Source organism: Tenebrio molitor, chromosome 6 (assembly GCF_963966145.1).
Source record: "Tenebrio molitor chromosome 6, icTenMoli1.1, whole genome shotgun sequence".
In the NCBI taxonomy this organism is placed as follows: domain Eukaryota; kingdom Metazoa; phylum Arthropoda; class Insecta; order Coleoptera; family Tenebrionidae; genus Tenebrio; species Tenebrio molitor.
This window is the reverse complement of record NC_091051.1, coordinates 14421796-14431509: the sequence shown is the minus strand read 5'-3', so window position 1 is coordinate 14431509 and position 9714 is coordinate 14421796. Positions and strand designations below refer to the sequence as shown.

The 9714-nt window shown below is 35.4% G+C and overlaps 3 protein-coding genes across 3 annotated transcripts; 2 read left to right on the top strand and 1 right to left on the bottom strand.

The window, feature by feature from the left end:
• The first annotated feature begins 1889 nt into the window (after positions 1–1889).
• LOC138132931 (dnaJ homolog subfamily B member 9-like) lies at positions 1890–2993 on the top strand. The gene is made up of 5 exons (XM_069050667.1): positions 1890–2054; positions 2186–2276; positions 2325–2509; positions 2557–2730; positions 2780–2993. The coding sequence occupies exons 1-5, from the start codon at positions 1984–1986 to the stop codon at positions 2946–2948; spliced, it is 690 nt and encodes a 229-aa protein (XP_068906768.1). The 5' UTR covers positions 1890–1983; the 3' UTR covers positions 2949–2993.
• Nab2 (Nuclear polyadenosine RNA-binding 2) lies at positions 2950–7276 on the bottom strand. Its single transcript, XM_069050666.1, has 8 exons — positions 7116–7276; positions 6986–7028; positions 6761–6925; positions 6294–6704; positions 5888–6246; positions 5607–5834; positions 4891–5557; positions 2950–3352 (listed from the first exon to the last, which is right to left on the bottom strand). Exons 1-8 carry the CDS (start codon positions 7152–7154, stop codon positions 3144–3146), a joined length of 2121 nt encoding a protein of 706 aa, XP_068906767.1. The 5' UTR covers positions 7155–7276; the 3' UTR covers positions 2950–3143.
• A 1166-nt stretch (positions 7277–8442) lies between these two features.
• Positions 8443–9604, top strand: LOC138133449 (uncharacterized). Its single transcript, XM_069051368.1, has 3 exons — positions 8443–8567; positions 8610–8870; positions 9432–9604. Exons 1-3 carry the CDS (start codon positions 8556–8558, stop codon positions 9504–9506), a joined length of 348 nt encoding a protein of 115 aa, XP_068907469.1. The 5' UTR covers positions 8443–8555; the 3' UTR covers positions 9507–9604.
• Positions 9605–9714: the final 110 nt, after the last annotated feature.

Here is a 9714-nt window from a genome sequence, read left to right as displayed (position 1 = left end):
CACTTTGGTTAACATACATTTCTTCTTTCACAACGTTGATATTTTTCTTTCGTGAGATTCTTTCGAATAAAATTGTCTATCATGAATGTATTTTTATAGCGAAATACTATGAAGAAAGGGCTTCATAAACTTCCTTAAATTTCATTTGGACTCTTCTCTTTTTTTTCAATGACAACTTCCTGAAGATAATTGTTGTTCTATCATATTTCACCGAATTTATCCGTTGTTTATGTTTGTTGTTAGAAAAAGTTTCCAGACACTCTCCACAAGTGTTACGGACTTCTGCTGTTTGATTATAAAAAATAACAAGGTCTTGACCTCGTGGTATTTTTTTCTAGATTCATAAAATTGTTTTTATTTTAATTTGTTATTTATTTCTGGTATTTGTGTAATTCTGAAAACTTCTGACGCTAACATTAAAATTACAAAAAAAAAAATTTAGTCTTCATTGCTTTAAAACATTATTATTATTATATTTGGACAATAAAGAAAATTATCACTTCATGACGTAAGAAATTAAAATATTTAAAATGATTTCAGGTTGTTTGTGGAATTTTAAATTAATAATTTTCCTACAACCAAAGGCAAAATTACATTTGAGACTTTCTAGAAAAAATGTACAGGGTGCCTCACGAGAAATAATGAGCCTAACGAAATTTGTGATGCAGCCAACATTACATTTGTACTTATTATGTGGATTTAAGAATATATTTTAATTTTATAAAGCAGCGTCAACATGCACGACATTATATTTGTCAAATTTAATCAAAATCATTATGTGGAATAATAAAAAAAAAACCTAAACAACAAAATCATGGGAGACGACATGTATTGTTGGTTGCATCACAAATTTTGTTAGGCTCATTATTAGTCGTGAATCACCTTGTACGTTTTTTCACAATTGTTTGCTTCTTCAAAACGTTTACATCTAAGAACTTTTGCATCTAAGAGCGAACTGCCTGTAATGATCACAACTTTTTGTCCCTCTTTCTAAATGTGGCCAAAGAATTTACCCAAGTACCTACATACTTTAGACGACTGTATTTTCTTCACGGTCGGGTCGGTATTCCTGTTGTCTTTTTATGTTTCAGCAAAGCGGTTCCCTTTGAACATGAGCCAGAACAAGTGTTTGAACAACACGACGAGAATTCAGAATGATAAAGAAAAAAGTGGTTGCGAATGGACCTCTTTTACAAGAAATGAATAAAAAATTACTTTGCAACTGTTGCATCTGGTGTAGCGTAACGACTGCCGCCACCAGTTTTTCGCGGTGAAGAATTTGTACTGTTAGGATGAAGCGTCCATTGTTGTGTTGTCTTTTATAAAAAAGTGTACGGCTATGACCTAATCATCTCCTTTCTGTTTACTGATTTCATTTAATACATACTATCTCTTCCCCTTGAGTGGCTCGTTTTAAATGTTGCAAGAGAAGTGACGCAGTTAAAATATACCTACTGGTCACTAAAACCGGCAAATTTAATTAAGAATTGATTAATTTTTATGTAAAGCAGTCTCTCATTAAGAATTTGCATTCAGTATTTATGTGTAAGAGTTTATTTGCAAAAGCCGATGAATTAAAAATAAACAAATTTGTCGTATAAATAATTACACTGTATTTTAGATGACCTCATTTAAGTTTCCTGTTGAATTATTAAACGAGCGTATAATACACAAATTATATAATTTTATTTCCAAAAATAAAAAAGCTGTTGTCTTTTGTCAGATCACCTTTTTTGACTTGACTCTCGTCAGATTTTTTTCTTGAACCTCATCACCTCTAATTTAGCAATAAACACGATGTTATGCAAGTCGTATTAAAATAAAAACATTGTAAAAAAGCGACTCAGCAGATAGACTTTAGCTCAGTGAATAAACGTTAAGAGCTTTACCTGCCGACCTTGATCCTGATGCTCTGTTGTTGCATCACGGTTACGTCAAAACATTCATTTTCAGCAACATGTAAATAACACAAATAATTCGACAATGTTGTGCAAAATTTGCAGTGATATTCTACGAGTCAGTCCCCTAGCTAATACATTTTGCAGTTTTACCAGGTACGTCCTTACCTTCCACTCGAAAAACCTATTTAACGAAAAGTGAGGTTATGTCCCTGTAACATTTTTTTTTAACCTTCAGTAGCACTTACGACTAATTTCTTTCTTTCATATATTGTCTGATAAAAAAGATCGTATCAAACGCATTACGATGTGTTAAAGTTACCCCAAAATTGCACAACAAAACAAATTAAAAGCGCCTTCATCAATTTGTCAAAGAAGGTAAGATAGTGTGTGTCGAAAATAGGAGGTAATTAATTGTTTATTCAGCATCACCCCGACGTTAACAAAAGCAAACAGTCTCATGTCAGGTTTCAAGAAATCAGTGAAGCTTATAAAGTGTTAGGTAAACCTGAGAGTAGAAGGAATTATGACTTGGGGTTGGCATTTCCAAGATCTCACTCGAAAACTGTAGAACATCATACTAACTCGTACTATGAAGAGTTTAGCCGCAAGTAAGTTACCAAAGTATGCAAATTTTCAATGATGTATGCTGTTTTAGTCCCTATCATGATCCATCCTTTTGGGCAAATAGAGACAGAAGAAGAGATGAATATTATTATGAACGGTCATATTATGGAGTCGATGGCGTTCCAAGACTATCTAATGGTACTATTATGATGTTTTGTATATTTTTTTCGCTAATAGGAATTGGTACGCAGTACATACTTATCACGTAATATATCCTAAAACAATGTATTCATTGTTAATTGTGTTTATTTCAGCAAATCATTCGCTTTTAGGCGTGACGAGTTGATTAGAAAATCACTAGAGGCTGAAAAAGCCCTGCAAGAAACAAAAGACAACGCCTCAAGTAACGGAAACGTGATGCAACTAGAAGCTTTAAAAACTAGACTGTTAGGAAGAGCACTGAAGGAAACAGATAATAAATGAATTAATTAAATTATTTATTTCAATACAATACATATTTTAAATATTGTTTAAAGTCTATTTAGATAAATTACATTTTCCTTCCACATTTATAAAGGGGAAAGGTTGCAGACAAAAACGTGATGGTACACAATACTCTAATTTTTTTGGAAACGGCAAACCTATTTACAATGAAATTTTAATTTTTAAAAACGCATTCTATTTGGATCTCCATGTCAAACTACTTTTGTTGGGGACGAATGTATGTGAAAAATTACATTCGCCTTGATTCTTGCAGTATTTGCCAAATTTGCAAGGTTTTGGATGATAAAATGTACAATTGACGTTTGCGCAATTAGGGAAAAATTTACACGTTTGCATCGGTTGTCCTGTCATCTTTACTGGACTTGTGGCCGTGATTCGTGACGCTAGAAAATAAATAAAATTACTGTACAGGTGTGAAACGACTGAAACGTTCGCGACGTGCGCAATTCAAGATGCACTTCATTCCCGACACTAGATGGGGATACTAACCGACTAAAACAAGGTTGGTAGAACTGGCTAATTTGTAAAGTAGGTTGCCTTGTTGAAAACTGGGGGCGGAAGGGAAAAGTAACTCGTGACGTAAAATCAACCCAGAAATTTTGAGTGTTCGAATAGAACCCAAGGTTTATAAGCTCCGTGGAGTTTATTGGGTGTTTTTTTGGGTTTTATTCTAGTGAGGGAACACCTAATGCGTGATCGATAGACTCTGGGGCGTATTCTGTAATTTTTAAAGGGGCGTTAAAATTTTAGCGTTGTTTAAAATTTAAAATTTCAAGCCCTGATTGGTCATTGTTATGACAACTTAATTTAACGTCCTTTAAAATTTAGCGGGGCAGTTACAGTAGTAAAAGTTTAGTGCATTATGACGTCTCCAGTAACTTTTTCGGGGGAAAAAAATTCAAACTATTGTTTTAAATTGCAATGAGGCAACCTATTGTGCAAATTAGTCAGTTCTACCAACCTTGGACTAAGACTAAAAACTGATCAGGCAAGTGTAACAGTTAATCTGTTATGTGCAGGTCAGCAATATTTGTAATTAAGAAAAAAGCATTGTAAACGAAAAAGCTGCTTTCGGTTTTGTTTTTTTTTGCACACACTTTTTTATAAATGATTAAATATTTTTGCTGCATCGTGAGTTGCACATTAGTTCACTATTACCACGACCTGCTGTATTATAACCCGCCTGTTCATTTGAGCAAAATACCATTGTGTACTTGTGAGTTGTTTGGCGCTGGCGAACAGGCTATTTGAGTTCATAACCACGCCAAGAGTCTTGCCTATTTAATGTTGACTCAAGTTGCAAAAAACCACTTGTCATTTGCAACAGCATTTTTTTCATATTTTGGAACCAGATAAGGGCAGAAAGGGACCAGAAAATCATAGTTTGGGTTGAATATTTTCCATATAAGTACAGTTTTAAAGTAATTGCAAACGACTAATGCCATAAAATTGCTGTTGCAAATCCAAATTGGTTTTTTGCAACTTGTGGTTTTTTGCACTTGAGTCAACTTTAGAAATTCATAATGAAAATATCTCCGAGAAAGACCCAATTTCCGACGAACCACAAAACGGGCGCTTCACGCTTAAATAATAATCAATGCGCTAACGCGCAACATAATAAATAAAGAATAATATACAGAAAAATAACGAACAATAAGGAAAAGATTCACGAATTTAATTTCAAAGCAGCAAAAAACAAGAGTTTTTTGACTTTAAATTTAAAATGTCATTTGAACAAGAAAAATTCTCGGTGACAAAAACTTAAGATGAATAATATCCCCAAAAAGTGCCCGTACACTAGCGCTCTGCGGGGATCACTCAAACTACACTTTTGAACAGGCCTGCGACTCCAGCGAGAGCCAAGAGTCTCGACTATTTAGAAGGTCGTGATTATTACAATGGCAGATTTTACACTACTCACCTACTGCTTTACTTGCGGGGGCGTGAGTGTACACGCAGTCTCTCCTGGTGCACGAACTACCGAATTTACAAGTGGGATGTAAAAACAAACACTTTTCGCCGAATTTGCAGTGAGGAAATTTTTCGCAGTTTGTTGTTGGGTGTACAAATTCGCATTTCTCACCGTGTCTGCACGACGGCCAGTATTTACATCTTTCTTTATTTTTCACTGAGGGCGAGGCGTGAACTATTGGCAATTTATCTGGTATGTTGGATTTAGCTTTGACTGGTGTCGTCACTTTATCAAAAATAATGGGCGAAGGGGATCTCTTCTTGTCGAGTCTCGATTTTATTGAAGGTTTTGCGCTATCTTCTCCCACTAAATCCTTGTATTTAGTTTTCTCAATTCCGTCAAGTGTGACAATGAACTGTTGCTTCATTTTACCGTTTTCAACAGAACACTCTTCTGAATCACTGGTAACTTTGGTACTTGGAATATACTTCGGGACCGAGTCTTGCAACTTCTTTGTCGACGTCGGGACGTATTCCAAATTCTCACCTTTACTGTCATCAGGTACTGGCGCTAGAATTTTTTTGATTTTGTTTTTTTCAACTTCCGGTAGCTTTTTCCCAGTTAGTTTCTCCTCTTTCAATTTTTCCTTATATTTCTTTGTATATAAGGCATCAGGCTAAACAAAATTATATCATTTAAGATTTAAAACGCACACCCAACAATACCTTGACGTTATTTCCTACTTGCGGCGTCTGCGCAATACTCCTTTGCGCTTCAGCCACAGCTTTCAGAAGTAGATTCTTGTTGGCTTGTGGCGCATCGTGAGGAATCACCCTCGGCTTAATTTTGACCATACTTGGTACTTCACGATTTTTGAACGGCTCCTCCGGTTCTTCTGGTTGTTTAGACGGAATTGACACCTTTGACATGACTCCCAGTCTATTCAAGACGCTCTGCAAGCACGCATTTCTCATCTAAACAGTAACAAAAATAAAACAACAATTACCTCTTTGGGTTTCTCATTATCTCCTTTACTCCTCAAACTACTCCTTGAACGCTTCTCTTTTCCTCCATCTTTTTCCCTACTTTTTGAACTGTCTTCATCTTTTCTGAACTCTGACACACTAATCCTGTTCTTCTTCACATTCGAGGGCAATTCTTCACTTTCATTTGAACGCCTTTTCCCCAACCTTTCCAAAATAGACTTGCGTTTTGTTGGGCTGTCACTTTCATCATTAAATGTGATTCTAGTACGTTCAGGTTTCTTTGGGAGTTGGGTGTTTATGGTGTTTTCCACAGGAGTAGAAGTAACTAGCTGTATCTTCCTATTATTTTTATTTTCTGAATCAGGAACAAACAATTCATCTGAAACAAACATCACAACAATGTGAAACCTTAAAGTACTTACTTACCTGGTTCAGGTTTCAAAGTGATACAGTCTTGTTCTTCATCACTTTCAACCAACAGTCCCAACCTGCTCTTGACATTTTTAATTTTCTTCTCAATATCTTCCAACTCTTCTTCTGTAGACATGTTAACTTCTGAAAGCAGAGGAATATCGAAACTGTCTTGGATCACTTGTTCTGCATTATTGTTAGATTGATTTTCTTTCATTATTATGATTTTTCTTTGCTCCGACAGTCTATTGGCATTTATTGGTAAGTCATCTGTGAGTGATTTGAAGACAGACTCTTCACCACTTGTTTTCTCTTCTGGTTCATTTTTTTTCAATTTCTTCTCAGGTTTCTTGTCTTTTTTTTCTTTTTTGACGTTAACATTGCCAATTTCATCAGATTTTCGTTTGGCAGTCTTTTTATACACTTCTAGAAATTATTTAGTGGCAGCTTCAAGGATACAACTCTATTGATTTACCACTCACCTGGATTAGTTACAGTGACTTCTTTAAGTTTTTTTAATACTATATGAAGCCAATCTACAAATGCGGCCGTCTTGCCGGAAAGAAATAGTTGTAAATCTTCCTTCATTTGCGATTTTGTTCTTTTATTTGCCACCATAACCATAACATAATCTGGCAGTTCATCATCTAGAAGTTAACACACATTTCAGACAAAAACTGATGTTCTACAAGTGTCAGAGTACTTACCAACATAGCAATTTAACTCTAACAGCTTCGCCTTGATTGCAGACTAGAATTATAAACAATATATCCATTTATTTAGAACAAATCAAAACATAACCTATAAATTCAACGAAACTGTGTTTTTCTCACTTACCCGCATCTTCTGACCCACTTCAGCACCTATACTGGCCATTTCTAATGTTTAATTATAACTTACAGTAGCTCAATTAATGAATTTTAAATTAATAACTTAATAATATGTACTAGAACTATTTTACATGTTTGACGTTACCGACCGGTAAGAAGGATAACAAAATCCTGATCCGTTTAAAATATGGCGCGACTTTTTGCTAATCTAGTCGGAAAATGTATTACATTTTAATATTTTGAATGGAAATGTTTTGTGTAACAATACAGCGGATAAGTTTAATAATAGTTTCATTTAGTATAATTATGCTAAAGTTATAAAAAGTTTTACGTAAAAATTTTTTTTAGAAGTTCAAAAAACACCACAAATCACAGACATTTATTTTCTGGGTTAAAATGATAGAACATTTTATTTAAGAGAAAATAATTTACACATGTTTCATATAAATAAAATCAATGATACGTTCATTAATAATTCAGCGAGTTATAACACGCTGTTAGGAAAGGATTTTTATTACTTTACTCGCCAGTTGCAGTAGTGCTTTATTTTTTATTGTATAATTTTTTTCGTAGAGATATTGGTCGAGTAAAAATAGAACTGGTGCGTCAAAATGCGAAGGAGTGGCTCAAATCACTTCCATCTAATTTGACTAAAATTTTCTGAGATCGAACATATCCGAAAGGTATTAGCGCGGGGTTGATAAGGACATAATATCTAATCAATATTCCAGTTATTTTAGCTTCATTATGCAAAGTTATCGTCGAATTGATTAGAGATTGTTCTGATTGTTTCCTTTTAAGGGTGTGATCAGTCCACATGTAGCGGCCACCCAACGGTATCATAAAATAAAGTCTTGGGCAAGAATTGCAATTGCACGTATATCGTTACTAAATGATCTGGATTCTAATCGGCGATAAAAAATTGTTACAGATCCAATCCAAAGGTGAAAGGAAATCTTTGCCGTCACGGTACTATCATTGCTATTCTGTCGTTGCACCTTCTTCATAGCCTTCAGCCATTCATTTTACCACACTTGCATAAAACGATCATTTTTTTTTAATTATATAACACTTTAAACGAAATTACCAAACGGAAAAATTTTCTCCGACTTCTCGTTTAGGAAACTGGTCAGATTTCACATTTGTTGTTTCCGAGTCGGCACAAAATGAAAAATGCAAAATATTCGAACGTTTTCACCGTAAATATGACAAATAAAAAAATAAAAATTTGATTCATGAATCTTGCTGCTTCCGATCTCCAATTCAATGGCGATCTCGATAACCGTCCAATCGAAATTGCGCAATTGTGTGTGCTTTATCAATTGGAATGTTGTTGTATTTTATGGCACATGTCTTACGTTAAATTACAACGAGCGTTAGCCAATCGTCCCTATAAAAGCAATCACAGGAAGAAGTCGCTCAGTTGGTATTTACTTCATCCGCAAAAATGTTCAAACTGGTGAGTCCAAGTCGGGCAAAGTCGACATTATCCTTTCCGCAGATTCTTTTGGGTCTTTTAGCCACGTTGACTCGAGCAGCGCCAGGATACGACCTTCATGGTTTGGGCCTCGGTCCACTAGTCCCAGCGCCGCAGATTCTACCAGCACCGGTCTTTTCGGCACCGATATTTAAAGCTCCGGTGGTTGCTCCAGCCCCGATTTTTGCACCCGCCCCCATCGTCAAGACCATCGGCGTAGCCCCAGCCACCAGTTATGCGACGGTCACCAAAGTCCACATCGCCCATCCTGCCCCCATCGTAAAGGTAACAAACAAGTTTTTAAATTTGCAGCGTTCAAGAGAATTAAACTGAGTTTGGATGATTTGAGGTCGGAGGGGGTCATTACTAGTGATGTCAGTGACAAATTCGATCTAAATTTACCTTCGCTTTATGACATGTCGATAATGTTAATGGGTGCATTAGGGTGGTCACACGTTATTTATTAATGGTAATCCTTTCTAGTTTAAAGTACTGATTGTGAATACCGAATGTGACCGTATCGTGTCACGCCACATCGCGTTTATAATGTTATTATCTGGTAGATTTCAGCCATTTCCATAGCAAATCTCTAGTTTATTCAATATCTCTGCGATACTTCCGGAAAGGTAGTACCGTCATCTTCAATAATTGACTCGGATTTGGATTAATTATTCAAAAAAGAGACTCCAGTAATGAGGTGAAATTGTTTACATATGCGGAGTTTGATAAAAAATTGATCAATAAAAACGACACAAACTGTTTGTATTTCACTAGAGCCATGTGAATGATTTTTACCTGGAAGTGTGTATTGATTTGATAATTGGAAAATTTCTCTCGATGTTTTAGACGATCCTGGCCCCGCAGCCCATAGTCAAGAGCTACTTCCCTGCACCCCTAGCTTTAGGGCACGGTTATCACTGAACGCCGCTTTACTTAATTCCTTGTACATAATTTATTGTAATTAGACGCCTATGTACAGTCATTTTTGATAATTTTTGCTAATAAATGCTTGCAATTTGTACGTTCGTTTTTCGTCCGATTACCAAGAAGTGCCACCTTTATTTATCCCTGTCGATGATAAGTTAACAGTTAATGGGTTTTTAAAGTACCATATATTATGATAATCGAG